At 35.9% G+C, this 26,027-nt stretch overlaps 1 protein-coding gene across 1 annotated transcript in view; it reads right to left on the reverse strand.

Annotated features, from left to right (window-relative positions):
- The window catches only part of PHKA1 (phosphorylase kinase regulatory subunit alpha 1), a 210,960-nt gene that overhangs the window by 31,357 nt on the left and 153,576 nt on the right, over positions 1-26,027 (reverse strand). The window contains exons 17-21 of the mRNA XM_049767159.1: positions 21,042-21,120; positions 18,557-18,723; positions 10,474-10,650; positions 8,014-8,099; positions 6,803-6,942 (exon numbers count right to left, since the gene is read on the reverse strand). Of these exons, the coding sequence (XP_049623116.1) occupies positions 6,803-6,942; positions 8,014-8,099; positions 10,474-10,650; positions 18,557-18,723; positions 21,042-21,120 (649 nt within the window). The remainder of the gene's footprint in view (positions 1-6,802; positions 6,943-8,013; positions 8,100-10,473; positions 10,651-18,556; positions 18,724-21,041; positions 21,121-26,027) is intronic.

Below are 26,027 nucleotides of genomic sequence, written 5' to 3' on the forward strand. Positions count from 1 at the left end.
ATTTGAATAGTCAGAACAATCACAGACTCAGAATCGAAGGTTAAAAGTCAATCATAAAAGCAAACAACTCACTTTAAAAAGCTGGAGTGGCCATATTAATATCAGATGACACTGATATTAAACTTTAGATGTAAAAAGATATAAGGGACAAAGATGGACATTTCATAATAATCAGGGTATATGTACAACACAAATTAATGACACTCCTAAACATATATGCACCCAATGAGGGACTAACAAAATATTTGATACAATTGTTTATAAATCTAAAAGAAGACATTTATAGTAACACTATAATAGTGAGTGACTTCAACACTGTCCTATGAACCCTTGGTATGTCAACCAGGTTGAAACCCAACAGAAATATACTAGCTCTGAAAGGAGAGATGGAAGAAAGTACCTAGTAGATATATATGGCATCCCACCCCCAGAAAATTGGATATACATTATCTCCAATACACATGGGTCATTGTCTAGGATAAACCACATGCTGGCTCATAAGACATAACTTCATAAAATAAATAGGATATAAATTGTACAGACTACCTTCTCAGATCACAAAGCACTAAAATTAGAAGGAAACTAAAAAGAAACAGTAGAAAAACTTTAATAACGTAAAATTAGACAGTTCACTACTGAAAAACCAGTGGGTCAAAGATGAAATCTAAGAGAAAACCAAAAGAATTCTGGAAACAAATGCAAATAAAGACAGAAATTATCAGAATATGTGGGACACAGAAAATGCATTATTTAGAGGATAATTTATAGCTTTGCATGCACACATCAGGAAGCAAGAAAGGGCCTACATCAATAACATAACTTATACAATTAGAAAGTGATCAACAAAATGAACCAAAAATAGGTAGGCAAAAGGAAATAACAAAGCTTGCAGCAGAAATTAATAAAGTGAATATACAAAACACAATCCAAAAGATCAATGAAAGTAAGTTTGTTCTTTGAAAAATAAACAAGATCAGGTAGTAAAACTCACAAGGAAAGGGAAAGAAGAACTTGATAAACTGAATTAGAAATTAAAAGGGGGGATTACTATAGATATTACAGAAATGTAAAGGGTAATCAGAGACTACTTCGAGAAATTCTATGCCACAAAATAAGAAAACCTGAAATAAATGGATAAATTCTTAGTTACTTTTAACCTCTCAAGGTTGAACCACATAACCTAGCATATCTAAACAGACCCATAACTACTGAGTATATTAAAATGGAAATCAAAAGTCTTTTGAAAAACAAAAGCCCAGTCCCAAATGAATTCACTAACAAATTATTTAAAACCTTTCAAAAGAACTCACCAACAAATCTTTTCAGGCTCTTCCAGAATATTGGAGAAAGAGAAACCCTCCTGAATAGTTCTTTTTTTTTTTTGGTTTTTGGGTCACACCTGGCAGTGCTCAGGGGTTACTCCTGGCTATCTGCTCAGAAATAGCTCCTGGCAGGCACGGGGGACCATATGGGACACCGGGATTCGAACCAACCACCTTTGGTCCTGGATCGGCTGCTTGCAAGGCAAACGCCGCTGTGCTATTTCTCCAGGCCCCCTCCTGAATAGTTTTTACAAAGTTAACATCATCCTGATATTAAAGCAGACAGAATGCCACAAAAATAAGAACTACAGAACAATATTCATCAAAAATACAAGTGAAAATATCCTTTTTTTTTTTTTGGTTTTTGGGCCATGTCCAGTGGCGCTCAGCGGTTCCTCCTGGCTATCTGCTCAGAAACAGCTTCTGACAGGCACGGGGGATAATATGGGACACCAGGATTTGAACCAACCACCTTAGGTCCTGGGTTGGCTGCTTGCAAGGCAAATGCCATTGTGCTATCTCTCCGGCCCCCCAAGTGCAAATATCCTAAGAAAATCCTAGCAAATAGGATCCAATGCCTCATCAAGAAGGTCATACACCATGACCAAGTAGGATTCATTTCACAGATACAAGGATGGTTTAACATACATAACACGTATTCATGATAGAAAAAACAAGATGGAAATGGAAGGAATTTTTCTCCTTATAGTCAAGGCCATTTACCACAAGACCTTGGAAAATATACTCTGGCAAATGACAAGGCTGCCCCCTCTTGCCACCCTTATTCAACATAGTACTGGAAGTACTTGCCATAGCAAAAACATCCAGATAGGAAAGGAATAAGTCTAGTTCTAACTGTTTTCCTGCAACATACTATATTTAGAATAGCCTAAAGACTCTACCAATAGTGATTCTAGAAATAATCGATTTGTATAGCAAAGTGGCAGATTACATTAGCACGCAATAATCAATGGACTGTTTTTTGATGGGGTCACATCTGAGGTTGTTCAGGGGTTATGTCTGGCTTTTCACTAAGAAATTGCTCCTGGCAGGCTCATTGGACCATATTTGATGCTGGGGATCAAATGAGGGTTGGTCCTGGGTTGGCCATGTGCAAGGCAAATGCCTTATAGCTGAGCTATCACTCCAGCTCTCAGTGGCCTTTTTTGATTTCGATGAATTGTTTGTCTATGGATTTCTTAATTTCTTTAGTTAATGATTCTTTGAAATCCATTGCTAGAACATTAAATGCTAATTTTAGGTCCTTGTCTATGAAGTTCCTACGTTTGGAGTGTTGGGTTATACCTTATTTTACCTAAAACAGTTTATACCTGGTTTCTTTGTATCTATTTGTTTACAACTTGGTTTCACCCAAAACAAAAGTTGTGGTACTTGTAAACCTGGGTGGGTTTACTGCTCCACCCAGGGGTGATCTCTGTACTCAAAAACAAACAAACAAACAAACAAACAAAAAACGGTAGTTCTGGCATGCAGCAAGCTCCTTACTAGGTAGAAGACTGCCAGACTACACATGTTTCACCCTCAACCTGGTCTGGATCATTTCTTGTGCGACACAGATTCAGACACGGTTCATCTGGGTTTGGAGATACAGTGTGTGGGGTGAATTTACAAGTGGCGCCCAAACCTTAGACATGAACTCTGGACCCACGAAAAAGACCTCAACGATGGTGAGTGCTAATTGTGATTTGACCCTTTGGTGGATTATCACTATGAAAGCCCCCTCGAGCTGGACTGTATGTGCTTTGCCTTTCACTGGAACATTCTTGAACATAACTCCTGTTCTGAATGACTTCATTTTGCTCTGGTCCATTTATCTGCATTTCTTACTCTGGACTGTACATGCCAGGCTCCCTCTAGATTCTCCTGCATACATACCACAATAAAAGAAGAGTGCCTTCCCAGTGGTGACAAGTTTTCAATCTAAAGGCCTTCCAAGAACTGATAATTTATCGTTTACTACTGGCACTAAACAAGAGAGACCCCACATCTCCCAAGAAAACCCATAAAAGAAGAGAATCTGGAGGAAACGGTTGAATTCTTCTATTTCTATAAATTCCAAAATTAAAAAAAAGATGACTTGGGATATCTTAATAGACCTATCATTATTGAGGAAATTGAAATGGTAATCATGTCAAATGACTATCCAAAAGTAAAAGGCCAGGCTAAAATTGATTCACTAGTGAACTCTTTCAAAACTTTAAAGAGAACATCTGCCAATCTTTTTCAGGGTCTTACTGGAAATTGAAGAAACAGAAACACTCACAAGTATTTTCTCTGAAGCTAACATCACCCTGATACCAAAAGAAGGGATGTGTACAAAAAAGAGAATTACAGACCAATATGTTTGATAAACAACAATACAAACTTTCCCAACAAAATTTTAGCAAATACAATCTAATAGCTCATCAAGAAGGTCATATACCATGACAAGATAGGATTTATTACAAAGGATGGTTTAACATATGCAAGTCTATCAATAAAATACAACATATAAATAAAAATAAAAATAAAAATCATATAATCAGATCAATAGTTGAAGAGAAAGTATTTGACAAGGTCCAACCCCCATTCATGATAAAAACAGTCAATAAGATAGGAATTGAATAGCCACATGCCAATGACAAATATTGTACTCAGTAGGGAAAAATTAAACACATTTTTACAAGATCTGGCACAAGACAAGGCTGCCCTAGCTTGCCACTTCTATTCAATGTAGAACTGGAAGTACTTGCCATAGCAATCAGGTAAAAATAGGTATCAATGGCATTCAGATAAGAAAAGAGGATGTCATGCTCACTGTTTGCAGATGATATACAATATTTAGAAAATAATTCCAAAAGCATTGTAAGATATAATGCGATCCCTATAAGAATACCCATGACATTTTTCAAAATTGTGGACCAAACACTCCTGAAATTCATTTGTAATAATAAACATTCAAAATAACTTAGTCAAAAAAGGGGGGAAGCATCACTTTCCCAAACTTTAAACTGTAATATATGAAGCAGTAGTAATTAAAACAGTATGGTTTTGTAATAAAGACAGAATCTCAGATAAATAGGATAGACTTGAGTGTTCTGAGATATACAATCAATCAATCTTTGATAAAAATGGAGCAAGGAAACCCAGTTTCCTTAAATCCCAGGATTTGGGATAACTGGTGAACTCCATGCAAAAAAAAGTGAACTTAGGGGCCGGAGTGATAGCGCAGTGATATGGCGTTTGCCTTGCAACGCAGCTGACCCAGGATGGATCTGGGTACAATCCCCGTTGTTTCATATAGTCTTCCAAGCCAGGAGCGATTCCTGAGCACATAGCCAGGAGTAATCCCTGAGTATCACTGGATGTGGCCCACCCCCCAAAAAAAACCAAACCAAACCAAACCAAAAAACAAAACAAAAGTGAATTTAGATCTCCTTTGACACTATGCACAAAGGTAAAATCAAAATGGATTAAAGACCTTGATATCAGACCTATAAATTACATAGAGAAAATCTTAGGCAAAACTCCATGACATTGAAACTAAAGACATCTTCAAGTGTGAAACACCTCTGGCCAAGCAATTGTTAGCATAGATAAACAAATGTGACTACATTAAACTGAGGAGCTTCTGCATATCAAAGGAAAGTATGACTAGGATACAAAGGCAACCCACAGAATGGAAGAAACTATTTACCCAATACTCATCTGATAAGTATTTAATACCTAAGACATACAAGGTACTGATAAAACTTAAGAAAAACCCATTTAATCCCATCATAACATAGAGAGAAAATGAATAGACATTTCCTAAAAAAAAACATTGATGCCGGAAAGGTACATAAAAATTGCTCTGCAACACTAATTATCAAGAAGATGAAAAACAAAACAACAATTAGATATCATCTCACACCTCAAAGACTGGCACATATCACAAAAAAAAAAAAACAAGAATAATCAGTGCTGGCATGTATGTGGTGAGAAAAGATCTCTCATTCACTGCTGATGAGAATGCTGGACTTTACAGTCGTTTTGTAAAACAATATGGAGATTCTTTAAAAAAATCTAGAAATTGAGCTCGCATATGACCCAGCAATAACACTCCTAGGGATATACTATAGGAACCTGAAAACATCATGCAGAAAGCCCTCTGCATTCTTATGTCATCACAGCACTACTTACAATAGCCAGAATTTGGAAACAACCCAAGTGTCTGAGAACAGAATGAGAGGTTAAGGAAACTGTGGTACATCTGCAGAATGGAATACTATGAAGCAGCTAGCAAAAGGGCAAGTCAAGAAATTTGCTTATACATGGATAGATATGAAGAGAATTATGCAGAGCAAAATGAGTCAGAGGGAGAGGGATAGATATAGAATAATAATCTTATTCATTTTATGGATATAAGAAAAATAAAAGAAAGTATGATAATAATATCCAAAGACAATAAAGATGAGGGTCAGGAGGACCAGTCTATGATATGAAACTTGCAACAAAAACAGTGAGTGCATTTAGAGTAGACAAGGTTTCACTATGACAATGATAGCTGGAACTGATCGCTCTATGTTCTCAAAGGGGAGAAATTGACATGAACTTGCATTAACTATAGTGCAAAACACTGTATCAAAAAGGAAAAAGAGAGATCTGAGAGTGAGAGAGTGAGAGAGAGTGAGAGAGAGTGAGAGGGGGGGGGAGGCAAATGCTTGCCAGACAGGGAGCATGTCGTGAAGGGAAACCAGGGACATGGTTGTTGGGAAAAATGCACTGTTGCAGGGTGGTGTACATTTTATGACATGAACAATTTTGTAACCATGGTGCTTAAACAAAGACATTATTATTTTAAAAATGTGCCTCCTAAAATATTATGATAGCTGTTGAGAAACCCCAAAATTAAAGTAGTTGTAACTAAAAATGGAAAAATTATTTGTTTGTTGTTGTTTTGGGGCCACACCCAGCAGTACTCAGAGGTTACTCCTTCTCTGTACTCAGGTTGAACCTAAATTGACAGTATGCAAAGCAAACACCCTACCTGCTATACTATTATTCTGGCCCCAAGAGCAAGAGAATTAATTTAAATCTACTGACTTTCAAGTATACATATAAATATCAGTATGTTTTCATATAGAAAACAATAAAAACGCTTGTTTATTTCTTTGTAAGCCAACATATTCTTAGTTTTTGAGTTAGAAATTTGTTTCTTTAAACTTTTACCAAATAGTTGAAGGCTTAATTATAACCATAAGGCTAATTATAATAGTTGTCTGTTATTGCATTAGACAATAGATACAGCATATTTAATGTTTATAATAAGTATGAGATAGGAACAATTCAAATTTTATAAGTGAAGATATTGCTGTTGTGAAGTTATGTAATGAATAGGTTGAAAAACTGCAAGTTTAGATTAGTGAAATTCCACAACTATGCCATTTATACACATTCTACATGCACACGAAAGCACAGTGACAATCTCATTCACTTACTTCATTGCATATAGCAAGCAGAGGATATCAGCTTGCTCCTGAAGGCTTGAAGTCTCCTTCAACTGTAAAACCAGTGCTTTGAAGTCCACCTCCCCAGATTCATCCCTAGGAAGGTGTAGTTTTACATGAGCAGAGGGCACCTGCAGTTTTAAAAAAGATAAAAAAAAATTGAACCTTGTAGTTTGAAAAAGGATAATAAAAAACTCAGATCCCAAAGATACAACTTGAATAATGCTGCGTAGAGTGTTGCTCTTTTTGTTTTGGGGCCACAACGGACAATACTCAGGAGCTACTCCTGGCTCTGCACTTAGGATCACTCCTGGCAGTGTTTGAGGAGCCATATGTAATACAAAATATTAAACCCAGGTAAGCCACATGCAAGGTAAACACCCTATCCACTGTACACTCTCAGCCCCAAGAGTGTTGAACTTATTTGTCAAAAAAAAAAACAAAAGCAATGATATCTTCGACATATTTGTATAATAATCTGGTTTTGTTAAAGTCTGACTGGAAAAAAACTTGCTTATTTTAAAAAAGTGAAGTTTAGGTTTGGAAAGATAGTACAGCAGGTAAAGCCTTGCATGCAGCTTACCTAGGTTTGATCTCAAAATAACCCCCCACCCACCCCGAGCACTGCCAAAACTGATCCCTGAGAAAAATCCAGGAGTATATCCATACTGGGTTGAGCCCAAATTCCACCCCCCAAAAGAGCTACAAAGAATATATATCCTCACCAATGTGGCATTTTTCTAATAAAATGACTAGTTTTGTCTGAGAAATCACCTCACTGCTTATATGTCTTCTGTTTCTTTATAATTTACTGTCTACAAATGTGTGCAAATGGTAAAGATATCTTTTTCAGATATCCCATAGAGGTAGGACAAGTATCAGAATAATTCTCATCCATATTAAGGCCACTGAGGGAGAGCTAATGGGTGGACTGCTTGTAAACATAACCTACACCCTCTGTTTTGCAAATAGTGAATAACATCTTGCTGAAGCAAGGCTGTAGAGTGGAGGTATTCCATTGTTTCTTTCTGGATGTATGAGTTAATTTAGCACAGTTATTGTTAGTATTTTATAAAGCCATATTTAAACTTGTACATTTGATTGTAGATATATTTAAATTATGCACTAGTTTTATTATTTTTTCATAAGAATAAGAGTGTTACCAATAAAAGGTAATTGAAATACTTCATGTACAAATTTACCTGGTTCTCTGGTGGGGAATGCGGTGAATCAAGCAATTTGAAGGCAGACCACGAAGACTGAGATATCTTTGTAGGACAACATATATCTACACAGGATGAAATATCACAGGAAATATTAGATAAGCAAGAGATTAACAATAATCTACAGCTGACCTCAGAGATATGTTTATTCATTATAGAATAAAAATGAAAAATGTACCTTCTTGGAAAAATTGAATAAAAATATCAGTAGATTATTAAAGTAGCATCTAATAAACACAGTTTGGATAAAATACAAAAACTATAATGACAGAAAAATAATATAATGAATTCTACTAATTAGAATATTAGAGACCCCAGCTTACCTCCCACCAACCAGTGTATGACTCCTTGAGACATTTATAAGCTTAATTACTGTAGTTTGGCTTCCATGCTTTCTTATTTTCTTGTAGATGCATAGCATTTCATTGTATTTATACAGCACAACTTTGTATTAGTGTGTCTAAATACACTTTAAATGAAATATAAAATACCACAGTAGTACTATCACTGATAGTTTGATAGAATACCATTCATAATGTCAATTATGCTTGTATTTACTTAACCTTTCAAAGCAAATATCTGCCCACTAGTAGTTGGATTTCCTTAAAATAGATGGATGATAGCATAGAAATTTAAAAATACATTGGATGACCCACTCTGAGATATCCTTTTGGGGAGTCTAAAGGTATTTAATTTTTTTGTAGGATATAGGATACGATACCAACATTTTGTTGCTGAAATCTACAATATGATTTTTCTTAAACTTTTCACTAAATAGTTCATAAGTGAAACACTTAACAGTAGCTTCCAAGGACAGAATTCTCACTCCCATTATCTTACAGACACATAAAAATATATCAGAAAAGTCAAAAATTGTTTAAAAAGTGAGTAATAGCTGGGAATTAAGTTCTAGTTTCCTGATTCACAATTTAGGAATGTAACAAACAAAAGGTTAGATCTTTGCATAAGCCCTTAGTCAAAGAACAGTTAGTATGTTTTCAACTACTCTAATGGCCAAATGCTTCCCCCAATGGTTATGTAGTGTACTAATAAAGTATTAGACTGCAGGAACATTCATTCAACAATTCTCATCACTGAGAATTCAATTATGTAAAATGTTGATATATAAGCTTTTTAGGTGTGCCAATAAGTTTTGTTGTTAACAAGGAAGATTGAACTATCTTAATAACCATGATCACTCCTGAAAATGCATAGAATAAAAAAGTGGTCTTTGTGATAAAAAAAAAATGGCAGTTTTGCTGTTATACATTGCTGGAACAACTGAGTGCAAAATGTAGATGATCTAAGGAATAAAATTTTTTTTGTTTTTTGGGCCACACTCGGTGGCACTTAGGGGTTACTCTTGGCTCTGTGCTCAGAAATCACTCCTGGCAGGCTTGGGGGACCATATGGGACTCCAGGGTTTGAACCCGGGTCTGTCTCTTGCGGTGTGCAAGGCAAATGCCCTGCCATTGTGATCTTGCTCTGGCTCCAGTATTCAAATTTAACTTAATTAAGGAAGAATTTTTTCCATGCCATTGCATTGTTGCATGGCTATTTTAATAGTTCTCAAATAGTTCTCTTAAAAATATAATTATTATATCTTTTTATTAAATCACTGTGAGATACAGTCACAAAATTGTTTATTATTGCATTTCAGTCATACAATTTTTAAATACCCATTCCTTCACCAGTGTACACTTCCTGCCACCAATGTCCCCAGTTTTCTACCCCCACCCAGCCTGCCTCTATGACATTTTTGTTCTTTTACTCTTTCTCGTTTTTTTCTTTTTAGGCACTGTGGTTTGCAATACTGTTACTGAAAGGGTATCATGCAGATCACACATAAAATTATTTTTTAAAAAAGCACAAACTTTCTACCACTTCAATACTTGGAGACTAATACTTGGGTGTTAAAATGGAAAATTCTCTTCTATTGTGCTTCTTCTCACTATATTACTGATTAGATAAACTAAATTCATAAATTTCACAAACGACTAGGTGTCTGATGTGCTCTAAGTACTGGTCAAGGGAATAGGGGATGAAGAAGTAATATAGAGTTAACCTCTAAATACGCCTTATATGTAGCCAACCCTATTTTGATCTCTAGCACTAAGTGGTTCCTTGAACACTATTAAAAGTAGCCCTGGTGACCTCTGAGCACTGCCACGTTAGTTTGTGTAATCCTGCTATCACAGTAGCTGATAAGCACCCTATTTTGGTGCTCTCACTCTGAACTTCTATTGGCCAAGAATCACCAGAAGTGTCCCCAGGGCTTCTTGAAAACTGCATGGAGGGTATCCCCCACAAAAATATTCTGGTAATATAGCAGTGAACAAAGCAAGTTCCTGGTTATTCTTTTCCTGTAATGAACATCCCACTAGCAGGTAACGTTTCATATCATCCTGTGACTAACTAGTGTGTCACAGTATTACTCACTTTGTGCATGTAGCTCCTTGCCCTCAGTTATCAAGAACTTTAAGTCACATGTTGGTTGTTCAGCAGTTCCATACTGATTTAGCTTTTCCTTCTGAGAAGCAGGGTCTTTCTTAGGATGGGGAGTAGTGTGTGCTAAAATGTGATCTAAATAACGAGCAACTTCATAACCAGAATTCGCTGTAAGTTTAGCAGGGAAGAAAGAGAAAAAAAGAACATTACTTCATTATCTACCCAGAAAACATAATGGTTAGCTCCTGTGTCCACAATACAGTACCAGGAGCTTGTGTGACCTCCTGAAGAGAAAAATGACCATGATTATTATACCATTCAGTGACTTTTCAATTTAGAAACTATGGCAAATAAGTAGATCCCACCTATTCTTCAACTTTGCGAAGATAAATTGGGACCCAGTGAAAGAAGAATGAACTTGCTATAGTGCAAACATTTCTATACACATTCAGAACAAACAAAATCTGAGCATGTTGGTTAGGGATATAGCTCAGTAGTAGTAGTACACTGGACTTGCATGTATGAGGCCCTCGGTATAATATCTGGCACCACAGAAAACAAGAACAGCAGCAAAATAATTTGTATTAGTTCAAAAATTGTGCATTTATCTGTAATGGAAAAGATAGTATCCTATAGCAGTGGAGGGACAAAGGGGAAAGGCTCTTCAAAGTTCACTGGTATGAAAAAGGGAGCAAAGGGAAATATGGCATAATAATAAAATACTGAGACTAGCTAAAAGAGATTCTTCAATGGCAGCTATAACTGCAAATGAAAAGATAATTTTCTTGTAGCTCTGATATCTTTTATTTATTTATTTATTTGTTTATTTATTTATTTATTTATTCTTATAGGGCCTCCACTCCAACATTGGTTGTTCTTGTTCTTTGTGATATGTGCCCTTCTCTGTAATGTGAGATGTTACCTTATTGTTGTTTTGATTTGCATCTCCCTGAAAATTAGTGGTGGGGAGCATTTTTTCATGTTTTTTTACCATCTATATTTCTTGAGGAAGTATATATTCATTTTTTCTCCCAATTTTTTGATTTGGTTAGTTTTTTTCTTGTTAAGTTCTGCCAGTACCTTAATTACCTTTATCAATGGGTATTGGGTGAGTAGTTTCTCCCACTGCATGGTAGCCTTTGTGTCCAAGTTAGAATTTGCTTTGAAGTACAAAAGTTCAATTTAATGTAGTCCCATTTTTTTAATCTATGCCTCCACTTGCTTGGACAGTGGTGTTTCATCCTTGAAGATGTGTTTAGTCTTAATGACATGGAGTAGTTTGGCTATGTTTTAACTCTGTGTAGCTGTTTAACTCTGTGTAGATCTGATATTAACGTCTTTGATTAATTTTGATTTGATCTTTGTGCATGGTGTTAAAGAGGTATGAATTCACTTCTCACAAGTAGTTGACCAATACCACTTGTTGAAGAAGGTTTCCTTATTCCACTCTGTATTTCTTTTTTTTTTTTTTTTTTTTTTTTTGGTTTTTGGGCCACACCCGTTTGATGCTCAGGGGTTACTCCTGGCTATGTGCTCAGAAATCGCCCCTGGCTTGGGGGGACCATATGGGACACCGGGGGATCGAACCGCGGTCCTTCCTTGGCTAGCGCTTGCAAGGCAGACACCTTACCTCCAGCGCCACCTACCCGGCCCCACTCTGTATTTCTTGACCCTTTATCAAAGATTAATTGATTATAAATCTGGGGTCAGTCTCAGAATACTCAAGTCTATTTCATTGATCTGATGGTCTGTGTTTGTTTCAATACCATGCTGTTTAAATGATTATTGCTTTAGTTTAAGACAACTTAAGACAATCTGCTTTAATTTTTTTCTTTTTTTATTATTTTTTTTATTTAAACACCTTGATTACATACATGATTGTGTTTGGGTTTCAGTCATGTAAAGAACACCACCCATCACCAGTGCAACATTCCCATCACCAATGTCCCAAGTCTCCCTCCTCCCCACCCGACCCCCGCCTGTACTCTAAACAGGCTCTTCATTTCCCTCATACATTCTCATTATTAGGACAGTTCAAAATGTAGTTATTTCTCTAACTAAACTCATCACTCTTTCTAGTGAGCTTCCTGAGGTGAGCTGGAACTTCCAGCTCTTTTCTCTTTTGTGTCTGAAAATTATTATTGCAAGAATGTCTTTCATTTTTCTTAAAATCCATAGATGAGTAAGACCATTCTGCATTTTTCTCTCTCTCTCTGACTTATTTCACTCAGCATAATAGATTCCGTGTACATCCATGTATAGGAAAATTTCATGACGTCATCTCTCCTAACAGCTGCATAATATTCCATTGTATATATGTACCACAGTTTCTTTAGCCATTTGTCTGTTGAAGGGCATCTTGGTTGTTTCCAGAGTCTTGCTATGGTAAATAGTGCTGCAATGAATATAGGTGTAAGGAAGGGGTTTTTGTATTGTATTTTTGTGTTCCTAGGGTATATTCCTAGGAGTGGTATAGCTGGATCGTATGGGAGCTCGATTTCCAGTTTTTGGAGGAATCTCCATATCGCTTTCCATAAAGGTTGAAGTAGACAGCATTCCCACCAGCAGTGGATAAGAGTTCCTTTCTCTCCACATCCCCGCCAACACTGTTTGTCTTCATTCTTTGTGATGTGTGCCATTCTCTGTGGTGTGAGGTGGTATCTCATCGTTGTTTTGATTTGCATCTCCCTGATGATTAGTGATGTGGAGCATTTTTTCATGTGTCTTTTGGCCGTTTGTATTTCTTCTTTGTCAAAGTGTCTGTTCATTTCTTCTCCCCATTTTTTGATGGGATTAGATTTTTTTCTTGTAAAGTTCTGTCAGTGCCTTGTATATTTTGGAGATTAGCCCCTTATCTGATGGCAAGAAAAAGATATCAAGGAAATCCAGATAGGAAAGGAAGAAGTCAAACTCTCACTGTTTGCAGATGACATGATACTCTACTTAGAAAACCCTAAAGACTCTACCAAAAAGCTTCTAGAAACAATAGACTCATATAGCAAGGTGGCAGGCTACAAAATTAACACACAAAAATCAATGGCCTTTCTATACACCAATAGTAATAAGGAAGAAATGGACATTAAGAAAACAACCCCATTCACAATAGTGCCACACAAACTCAAATATCTTGGAATCAACTTGACTAAAAACGTGAAGGACCTATACAAAGAAAACTATAAAACTCTGCTCCAAGAAATAAGAGAGGACACACAGAAATGGAAACGCATACCCTGCTCATGGATTGGCAGGATTAACATCATCATAATGGCAATACTCCCCAAGGCATTATACAGAGTTAATGCTATCCCTCTAAAGATACCCATCACATTCTTCAAAGAAGTGGATCAGGCTCTTTTGAAATTCATTTGGAACAATAAACACCCTCGAATACCTAAAGCAATCATTGGGAAAAAGAATATGGGAGGAATTACTTTTCCCAACTTTAAACTTTACTACAAAGCAATAGTTATCAAAACAGCATGGTATTGGAATAAGGACAGGCTCTCAGATCAGTGGAATAGGCTTGAATACTCAGAAAATGTTCCCCAGACATACAATCACCTACTTTTTGATAAAGGAGCAGAAAATCCTAAATGGAGCAGGGAAAGCCTCTTCAACAAGTGGTGTTGGCACAATTGGATAGCCACTTGCAAAAAATTGAACTTAGACCCCCAGTTAACATTATGTACGAAGGTAAAATCCAAATGGATTAAAGACCTCGATATCAGCCCCAAAACCATAAGATATATAGAACAGCACATAGGCAAAACACTCCAGGACATTACAGGTATCTTCAAGGAGGAAACTGCACTCTCCAAGCACGTGAAAGCAGAGATTAACAGATGGGAATATATGAAGCTGAGAAGCTTCTGCACCTCAAAGGAAATATTGCCCAGGATACAAGAGCCACCCATTGAGTGGGAGAAACTATTCACCCAATACCAATCTGCTTTAATTTAAGGTGTGGAATGTAATGCCTCCCATTTTCTTTTCTCCAAGGATTACTTTAGCTACTCGGGGGGCATTTATTGTTCCAAATGAACTCCAAGATTGTTTGGTACAGTTCCTTGTAAAATAGCATGGGTATCCTTAGAGGTATTGCATTAAATCTGTACAATGCTATGAGGAATATTGCCATTTTAATTATGTTAATCTTCCCAATACATGAGGAGGCTATATGTTTCTATTTCCTTGTGCCTTTTTTACTTTTTGAAGCAGTGTTTTATAATTTTCTTTGTATTGATATTCTATCTCTTAAGTTAAGTTGACTCCAACTGTACTTGGGTTTCTGAGGCACAATTGTGAATGGGATTGTTTTTTAATGTCTCTTTCTTCTCTTTCATTATTTATATATAAAAATGCCATGAATTTTTGTATGTTAAATTTGTAACCCACCACTTTACTATATAGATCTATTGTATATTGATGCTTTTTGGTAGTCTTTAGGATTTTCTAAATATACTATTATGTCATCTGCAAACAGTGAGACCTGGACTTTTTCTTGCCCTATCTTGATGCCCTAGATATAATTTTCTTGATTGCTTTTTATGGCTAGTACTTGCAGGACTATGTTGAATAGAAATGGTGAGAGGGGTCAGCATTGTCTTGTGCCAGATTTTAGAGGAAAGTCCTTTAGTTTTTTTTTTTTTTTACCACAATTGTCATGGGCTTTTGATAGATGGCTATGACTATAAGGAGAAAGGTTCCTTCTATTGCCATCTTGTTGAGGTTTTTTTTTTTATCATGAATGCATATTGGAACTTATCAAATGCTTTCTCTGCATCTATTAATATGGTCATTTGGCTTTCCCCTGTTGCTGATATGATATATTATGCTAGCCGACTTGCATATGTTTGCATTTGTGGAATGAATCCTACTTGGTCATGGTGTATAACCTTCTTGATGCGACACTGGATTCCATTTGCAAGAATTTTATTGAGAAACTGCTTCTGTGTCCATAAAGGATATTTTTATGTCATTCACCTTTTTGTGGCTTCTCTGTCTGCTTTTGTTATCAAGGTGATGTTAGCTTCATAGAAACTATTTGGCAGTGTTTCTGTACCTTCAAGTTCCCAGAAGAGTGTGAAAAGGATTGGCAGTAGGTCTTATTGAAAGGGTTGAAAGAATTCACTAGTAAATCCATTTGGGCCAGAGCTTTTGTTTGGGGGGAGCTTTTAAAATACCATTTCAATATCCCCAATAGAGATATGTTTGATCAGATATTCCAGATAATCTTGGTTCGAACTGGCAGATTAAATCTTCCAAGAATTTATCCATTTTTCAAGGTTCTCTTGTTTTGTGGCATGAAGTTTCTTAAAGTAATCTGATTACCCTTTGAATTTCTGCAGTATCTGTACTAAATATCTCCTTTCCATTTCTATTTCAATTTATTAATTTTCATTATATCTTTCTTTATGAGTCATCATCTTGTTTATTTTTTCAAAGAATCAACTCTTGTTTTCATTGATCTTCTGCATTGTTTTATGAGTTTCTAATTAATTAATTTCTGCTCTGAGCTTTGTAATTATTTTCCATCTACTTATTTTTGGTACATTTTTTATCATTTCCAATTTTTAAACTGTGTTATTGTTATTTATATAAGCTCTTTTTATCTTCCTGATGAATGTTTCCAAAGCTATAAGTTATTCTCTTACATTATGATAAGTTGTCTTAATTCTCATTTGTTTTTTTGAATCTTTTGACTTCCTCTTTGATTTCATCTTCAACCCACTGGCTGTTCAGTAGTGAACTGTTTAATTTCCAGGTGTTAATATTTTTCTCTATGTCTTTTGTATTCATTTTTAATTTCAGTGCATGATGATCTGATAATGTAATTGATACAATTTCTTTCATCTAGATTTTATGGAGGTAAAACTTGTGGCCAAGCATGTGGTCTATATTGGAGAATATTCAGTGTACATTGAGAAGAATGTGTAATCAGTATTTTGGGGCTGGAGAGACCTATAATGATGTCTTTTTTGAAATATATAAGCAATTATTTTAAATATTTTCCTGAATTGGGTACATTCATGTTTAGGAGTATGATTTCATCTTGGTCATGTAGAGCAACACTTAGGTAAAACAATCCATGACATTGAGTCTAAAGGCATCTTCAAGGAGGAAATAGCACTCTCCAAACTAGTGGAAGCAGAGATAAACAGATGGGAATACATTAAGCTGAGAAGCTTCTATCTATACCTCAAAAGAAATAGTGCCTAGGATACAAGATCCAAGAAAAATTATTCACACAATACCCATCTGATAAGGGGACAATAGCCAAAATATACAAGACACTGACAGAACTTTACAAAAAAAATTTAATCCCATCAAAAATGGAGAGAAGAAATGAACAAAGACTTCTTCAAAGAAGAAATACAAATGGCCAAAAGACACATGAAAATATGCTCCACATCACTAATTATCAGGGAGATGCAAATCAAAACTACAATGAGGTATCATCTCACACCACAGAGACTGGCATATATCACAAAGAACAAGAACAATTGGTGCTGGAGGGGATGTGGAGAGAAAGGAACTCTCATTCACTGCTGGTGAGAATGCTGTCTAGTCCAGCTTTTATGGAAAACAATCTGAAGATTTCTCAAAAACTAAAATTGAACTCGTATATGATCCACTATACCACTATATCATATGATTGCTATACCACTCCTAGGGATATATCCTAGGAACACAAAAATACAATTCAAAAATCCCTCCCTCACACCAATATTCACTGCAGTGCTATTTACAATAGCCAGACTTTGGAAACAACCAAGATGCCCTTCAACCGATGAATAGCGAAAGAAACTGTGGTACATATACACAATGGAATATTATGAAGCCATCAGGAGAGATGAAGTCATGAACTTTTTCTATACATGGATGCACATGGAATCCATTATGCTGAGTGAAATAAGTCAGAGGGAGAAAGACAGACACAAAATAGTCTCACTCATCTATGGGTTTTAAGAAAAATAAAAGACATTTTTGTAATAATTCTCAGAGACAACAGTGACAAGGGCTGGAATGTCCAGCTCATGATAGGAAGCTTACCACAAAGAGTGGTGAGTGCAGTTAGAGAAATAACTACACTGACAACTAACATAACAATGTGAATGAATGAGGGAAGTAGAAAGCCTGTCTCAAATACAAGCGGTGGAGGGAGCATAGGGAGGTGGGAGATTTGAGGCACTGGTGATGGGAATGTTGCTTTGGTGAAGGGGGGTGTTCTTTATACGACTGAAACTCAACTACAATCATGTTTGTAATCAAATTGCATAAAGATATTAAAAAATGAAATATTCATCTCTGTCTCTTATTACCCTTTTCAGCTTAATGTCTGTGTTGTCTGATATTTACATGATAACCCCAGTCTTTGTTTAGACAGTTGTTTGCTTTAGTGATTATCCTCCAGCCTTTGCCTTTGAATCTATGTTTAATTTGACTATATAGGTGTTTCTTTCAGGAAGCAAAATGTTGGATTCATCATGTTGATCTGTTTTACAACTCTGTGTCTCTTCACTGATGTATTTACTCCATTGATTTTGAGAGAGATTTTGTCATGGAACTAATTGTCATATTATTTAGGAGTTCAGTGTGTTAGGTCTACATTGCCTTAAACTAGACCCTTAAATTCTTCTTTAATTGTTGATTTTGAGTATGTAAAGTTTCTGAGCTGTTGTTTATCCATAAAGCTCTGTATTCTTTCTTTAATATTGAATGAAATTCTATCTGGATGAAGTATCCTTGGCGAAGAAGACATTTCATTGAGTTTTGTCACTATATCCCACCACTCACTTTGGGCCTGGAGAGTTGTTTGTGATAAATCTGCTGTAAATCTTAAGGATGCTTCTTTGTATGTAATTTTACTTTTCAATTTTTTATTTACAGTGCTCTATCCCTAGCTGTGGGGTTTTTCATTGTGACAAGGATGTGCCTTGTGTTGCTAAACCAAAGTTGAAATTTTAGTATATTAGGCAGGGGTGACATTGTTAGCAGTGTGAATTATTAATGGATAAGATATTCCATAATATTTAGATTTTTCTGAAGTATGGCTTTTATAAAGCTGCCTTACCATTACTGGTTGGATCACAGCTGTTTATCCAGTCATCAGATTCCAGCTCACTGTAACTGTCATCAGCATCCTCATTGTACAGCTTATTTTCAGGCCCAGGATCCATAAAACTCAAATGTGTGCAACAAGATGTTGTCAAAAACTCTGACAGCTTACCAATTTGAATCCTAATAATAGGAGGTAAGTAGAAAGCAAAATATCAGTGGAAATATTCTAAAAGCAACATTGTTTAGTAACAAAATGATACCTAGAATGTTGTATTGAGTAATTACTAATCTTTATATACTAACAAACCTTAAAAATAAATTTTTGGCATTTCTATAAAGTATATTGGTGCATAATTATAAATTCACAACCCATCGATTGGTCAGTTTTGTTCTTGAATTTCCTAGAATTCAATTTTCTTGAATTGCTATCAATGACAAACGATATGTTAAAAATTGGTACTGGCAACAGTAGTTAAGAAGATAAAGATAAATCATCATGAAGCAATCATATCACTAAAATACTCAAGAACAAGGCCATTTAAAATATAAAGTAGCTATTGGAAGAGTGCTATAAACTATATCTTCTAAACCACATATGTTACTTATCAAACCAATTATAAAAAAGAAATTAAAAGTTCACAACAATAACTTAATGTTTTTGAGTGGGGTGGGTTCTGAGACCACATCTTGGTCATGTTCATCAGTGCTCAGTGCTTATTTTGTGATTAATGATTAAGTGTGTGTGGTGCTGGGGATTAAATAAGCAGCAGTCACATTCAGGTGTCTCACTTCTATTGTAATCTCTTCGGATCCAGTAACACTAACTTTTTTTTTTTAAAAAAAGATCACCTTAAAGGATTCACAATGAGCTAATGATACATAACAAAATCAAACCATGACAAGGAATGAGCATGACATACTTATAATAATAGTAATTCATAAAGCTATGTTGATACTAAAATGAAAAAAGGGTGAGAGAATACTCCCTTTTTTCAGAAGAATTCAAAAAACGATATGAAATAATTTTTTAGCCATGTTAGTAATATCTTCACCAGCGGAAATAAGATAATTTAGTCAAAGACTGTTAGAGAAAGGAAATTAAGAAACTGGGCTGGCAGCACTTTAATTAGATTAAGGTTAGCCTTCACCAATATGTGACCAACCAATACCATGTGACTCCTGATATAATTAATTGAAAAGAGCACAATATCAACAAGTAGTATTCTTGTAATAAAATAAACCTACATACTATATAGATATCATCTAACCATGAGCAAATATATAGATAAAATCAAATAGAGAGCCACTCTGCAAAATATCTGATATACTTTCTTCATGAAAAATGTCAAGAAATATCAATATAATGCTGAGGATTTGTTCTAGATTAAATACACCAACGGACTATAACAACTAAATGACAATGTACAATATTTGATTCGATATTGATGTTAGAAAAATATGTAAAAACATTACTAGAAAAACTGGAAGATTTGAATTTGGACTATTAGATGATAGTATTCAATATAAAATTTCTTAAGTGTGTTGATTATATAGTTATGTATAAGAATGTTTCTGTTCAGCAAAAACCCTGTGTGTGTATATACATAAGTGTGTGTAAGAAAGAGGAGAGATGGGGGAAGAGGAAGAAATGAAGGAAATGGGAAGCAGATTGAAAGCTTGATGTGACAATGTTTTAACAACTGGTGAATTTTGATGAAAGGTACAAGGCATACAAAATATTTCTGGCATATAAGCCAGAAATTTTTCCAAAACAAAAACGTAAGGAAATGAAAAAAAAACAGTTATAACCAACAATCTTTTATATTTTTTATAATATCATTATTTAAGCACCTTTATTACAGACATGATTGTAGTTGAGTTTCAGTCATATAAAGAACACCCCCCTTCACCAGAGCAACATTCCCATCACCAGTGCCCCCAATCTTTATTCCCCCTGCCTGTATTCAAGACAGGAATTCTGCTTTTCTCACACATTGACATTGTCACCATAGTTGTCAGTATAGTTATTTCTCTAACTTTACTTGACTAAGCTTCAAAATTTGAGTGGACCAGAAAACTTACTTTATTCTTTTGGTCACCCATCAAAATAATAAAATAAGTTTTCTGGTCCACTCAATTTATGAGCTTAGGCAAAGAAGGGGATAGGGTAAATTTCTGTCTCATATTAAATTCTGTGATCAAATCTATCCAACATAAGATCTCTTTATAAACTAGAATTTTTATATTAAAATAGAAAGCTATTAGAAGATTTTAAGTACTCCAAGGTCCAAATTTCATCTAATTTCTCTCAAGAGAATGTAGTGAACAGAGGCCAGGTACAGCAGGTAGGATATTTACCTTGCATGTGACAACTCAGGTTCCCTACCTGGCATATTATATGGTCCCTGAGCCTTCCAGGAGTGATTTTCTGATTGTAAAGCCAGCAGAAATTTCTTATGTGGCAAAAATGTTTTTAAATATATGTACTGATCACTTACCTTGCCCCACCAAAATAGCCATCTTGCATTTTTCGGAGTGCTGCCAGTATACTTGAATTCAAGCTGATTCCATCTTCATCTTGAAACAAAGATGATTTTAAAAAATCTTTGTAATTTTAAATCATGACATAAGGGTTGTCTTTCAATTATTTCAAATTAACGCTATAATAATTGTGCACTGACCACCTTCATTTTAACAATTTGTCTGAAATCTATCAAAACTGCAGAATAAAATTTCTGGTTGGAATGAGGCATGAAAAAGATATAAAATGTTTCTTTATATCTATTCTACAGTCCCCTAATTACTATTTTGAAAAAATTTCACTCTAATAATAATAATAACATTCTCTTTATAGCACTATTCAAAATAACCACGATCTGGAAAAACTCATGTCAGATATGAAGACACCCAAGAAATAAGCACATTTAGCTAGAGAGCTGACAGTCCTACTGGAGGTGCAAATAAAGGTCTGAGAGTTCATAATGTATATTACCTGAAACTCAGCCTGACCATTGGGAATGTCCTATGGGCAGGTGTCTGTGTTCTTTCCCCTTTCCCAAAGGAAGGCAATATTTCTCTTTCTTCACATCCCCTTATGAAATGTAAAAAACCCCTTAGGCTTAGCATTAGTTAGGAATCATTCCTTCTTCCTATGATTAATTAATTCTGAACAATGACTATCCTAAATAGAGGACAGTCCAGCTCTTAGTCCATCAGGCTGTGAAACCCTGCCCCATACTTGACTCTCTTATGTCAGTCTTGTTATCTTAATCCTTGTGGATTAAGATGCTTCAGGCAAGCTCACTGGGCCTGGTTTCTGGCAAACGCACACAGCTAACCTTGGTTTGACATCAGACTTCCTATGTGGTCCTAACTTCTGCCAGTAGTGATCAGTGAACACAAAGTCAGGAGTAAACCCTGATCACTGGTTGTAGCCACTCCCCAAAACCAGGGAAAAAAAACAAAGATAAAATTTATGGAATATGTACAGAACTCAATGGAACATTCCTTGGGTATAAGAAGAGTTGAAACTATGCAATTTGCTGCTAAATGGATGAAACTTGAGGGTATTACGCTGAGTGAAGTCAATCATAAAAGGAACATATGCATAAGGATCTCTTATATGTGGGATATAAAGAAGCATAGTATAAATGAAAAAAAAATGGTCAAGGAAAACAGGATCTTTGTTTGTTTTGGGCCACACCCAGTGACTCTCAGGGGTTACACCTGGCTATGTGCTCACATATTGCTCCTGGCTTGGGGGACCATATGGGATGCTGGGGGATTGGGGATTGAACCGTGGTCCATCCTAGGCTAGCTCCGGCAAGGCAGACACCTTACCACTCCATGCCACCACTCCAGCCCCAGGAAAACAGAATATTAAAGGAAGTATACAAAACAGAGCTTAAAAGTGGGTGTGGTATGAAGAATGTGGACAGGAGTGGAACTTAGGACATTGGTAGGAAGGAAGTTGACACTGTGATTGTGAGTATGATGCTGGATTTTTACATGCATAGAATTCTATCATTAAAAGTATAATAAATTAAAAAAGTATGATAAATTGTCTCAATAAAACTGGAAAAATATAAAAAGGAGGCCCATTTTTTAAAAAGGATGTGAAAGTCTAGCAATTTGAAAAATTGAAAAAAAATAATGACTTCAGTAAGGTAGAAAGATAATACAAAATTAATACAAAATTATTTCATTTCTAATTTTAAACAAGTTGGAGAAAATAAAAATAAAAAATCCCATTTAGACTTTAATTTTAAAAATATCAAACATGTAGGAGTAAACCAAATAAATGAGGTAAAAGACCTACATATCTAAAATTAGAAGACACTTTTGTTTTGGAAAGGAGTCCACATCTTATTTCTTGCTTTGTGCCCAGAGATCAATTCTTACAGTGCTCATGGGCAATACATAGTACCAGAAACAGAACCAGGTTTGCCTCATGGAAAGCATTGCTCAAACATCTGGACTATCTCTTTGACACAAGACATTATTAAAAAAATTGAAGACAAAGATATGTAAAGATACCTCATGCTCATAGATTAGAAGAAATTCTGAAATGGCCATTTTACCTAAAGCAACCTACAAATTGATTATAAATGATATGCATTCATATCCCAAGAGAGTTTATTCTCTAGCAGCACATTTGATCGCCCAATCACTACCAGGAAATAATCCTCGAGCTCAGAGCCAGGAATAAGCCACAACAATTTCTGGATTGGCCAAAACATAAAATAAAAATATATATGCCAGTTATTATAAAAGTTTATGAAAAGGAAATTCTTGGAGGTAAGAAAAAATGGGACTGATGCTCCTAGATTTTAAACTATTTATAAAGCAACAGTAATAAAATAGTGTGGTGTTATCACATATAAAACATGGTACTATGCCAGCAAACTGTATAGGACAGTGGATAGTGTAGCAGGTCAGCCCCTGAAGAGGTTGACTGATGGAGGGATGGAGAATGAGGCCCTTTTCTTCCAGCTCGGAGCACGCGTCTGCCACCCTGTCTAGCCCACGGTTCTGAGGTGAAACGGCGGGTAAACAGCTCGCAGACAATCAGGCTCGTGGAAATATTTGCTTTATTCGGATGGACAAAACTGAAGTTCAAAGACTCAGATTCAGTTCCAGCCAGCAAAAAGCTTCCGGCCTTCCACAGACTCCTGTTTTTATACTCCAGAGTCAGGTCCCACCCAATGGTGGGATCAGATATCAACCAATGGTGAAAGCAGAATCAGGTCCTACCCTAGGGTGGGGGCAGAATGCCAGGTCACACCCTAGGGTAGGGCACAATCACCAATCAGTTTAGGGTGAGTAACATAGTAATCCCCCAAAATATTTACATACACAACAATTCCCCCTTTTGTTTTTAGTAAACAAACAATATTGTCTACAATTATTAAAAGAAAAATTAGTCAATAATAAAAGAGCGGCTGTTTGCATAAGCGCATCACAGGAAAATGTAAAGAAAAACTTCTAACCTAAGCACAGGGTGTCTAAAACCAGAAACATGTATCAAGGAATCAACTACAAGCTCCTGAGAAGATAAATCTAAGACGTATATAGATCTTTCGAAGAGACACCAGAAAGGTTGTGTAGCAGGCAAGAAGAAGCACCTTTTCTTTATTTGTTGTTGTTGTTGTTGGTGGTGGTGGTCGTTTTTGGGTTACACCTGGCAGTGCTCAGGAGTTACTCCTGACTCCATGTTCAGAAATCGCTCCTGGCAGATACCGGCATTTGAACCAATGACCTCCTGCATGAAAGGCCAACGCCTCACCTCCATGCTATCTCTCCAGCTCCATTTTCATTCAAGTTCAGGTAGACCAGAAAGCCCATCTTTGAGGGCATTGAACTAGGCCTTTATTTCGGAAGAAGAGGCACATACACCCTCTGCACAGTGGGGAGCCACTGCAATGATGATCAATAGGTATCTGAACTTAGTCCAAGTTCTTAATCCTGTCTGAAGTCCATAAGATGTCTGAAATTGATGTCGACTATTTATAGATGGGAGCTTAAGTCACAAACCAAACCAAAATGTTTAAGGAAGAGACCCTCCCTGTGTAAATAAACAACTTGAGGGCCTATCCAAAATGGATGGAACCTTCTATAAACCTAGTATTTTGCCTATGATGCGCCCACGCAAAAAAACCTGAGAACAGACAAAAATATCATTTAGGAAATTATAGACAATAATATCTAACTCACAAACCTAAAGTCAAGAAAGAAAAACATTAATGTAATACAACATCGATTCCTAATATTAAAAACTAAAATAGAAAAACATTAATTACGATAGTCAAAAGAAGTGTAGTACCAAATATAACTTCAAAGGATTACAGTTATAGGAAAAACAACAGATGAAATTTCTACAGAGTTCAATACCAATCTGTAAATATGAGGGGTCTGGAACTCCAAAAAGACTGGCAGAAGACACTTTATGCGTCTGGAAAAGCGGGTTGAAGCCTTGTACAGGAGATAACATCAAGCTGAATGAAGAAGGAAGGCCAGTACAGTCATCCATGTGTTGGGGCATCCCCAAGCGTTTCATCATTACATCATAAGTTGGTTGGGCTTCTGTATTTCCTTTGGGATCGGTGCAATCTTGGGGTAGCCATTGTAGAAACGGTCAACAATAGCATTGTGTATGTGGATGGAAAACCAGAAATTCAGATAGCACAGTTTAACTGGGATCCAGAGACTGTGGGTCTTGTCCATGGATCTTTTCTCTGGGGTTACATTGTGACACAAATTCCAGGTGGCTTCATTTCCAACAGGTTTGCAGCATATATGGTGTAAAACTCCAACAGTCATGGATTTCTTCTTCCAGCCGAGATCAGGAAGCTTGTAGTTGTAGGTGAAGGAGATGGGTTGCACATGTGAAATCCTGAAAATTAAAATGTTAAGGACTAGGAAGAGAGAAGGAAGAATAAGGAAGACTCATTTGGGGAAGATAAAGTTAGGAAAAAGGAAACTATATACAAAATATGCAGAACAGACAGACACTAAACAAGACATACACACACAGACTTCACAAAAAATATGGCCATAACACTCACTCATACTAAAAAATATTTGTTGGAAAGGATCCAAAATAGAGCAAAAGAAAAGAGAATTCAGCTGAATAAACTAAAAGCTTCTTAAAATGTAATAGCCGGCAATTGTTTAGATAAATCATTTCAAATTCACAAAAAAAATTTTTTTATGGTTTTGCCTAGCAGATCTGAAAGAGAATTTCATGCGTAATACAAACATGGACAACTCTACTATCCGTGTATATCAGTATATATACAAAGTTATTGTATAACAGTAACTTTATGATAATCAATCATAGGCAAGAAGCACTGTGAAGAAAGTCCACCTAACATTATCATTATGTCAGCGTCTTAAAACCTAAATTGAGGGAAATAAAGCAATGATGTTAAAATAAAAAGAGTGAAAGTCGTTAAATGAGTATACCTAGAAAGAAAAACAACATT

Source organism: Suncus etruscus, chromosome X, assembly GCF_024139225.1.
Source record: "Suncus etruscus isolate mSunEtr1 chromosome X, mSunEtr1.pri.cur, whole genome shotgun sequence".
Taxonomy (NCBI): Eukaryota; Metazoa; Chordata; class Mammalia; order Eulipotyphla; family Soricidae; genus Suncus; species Suncus etruscus.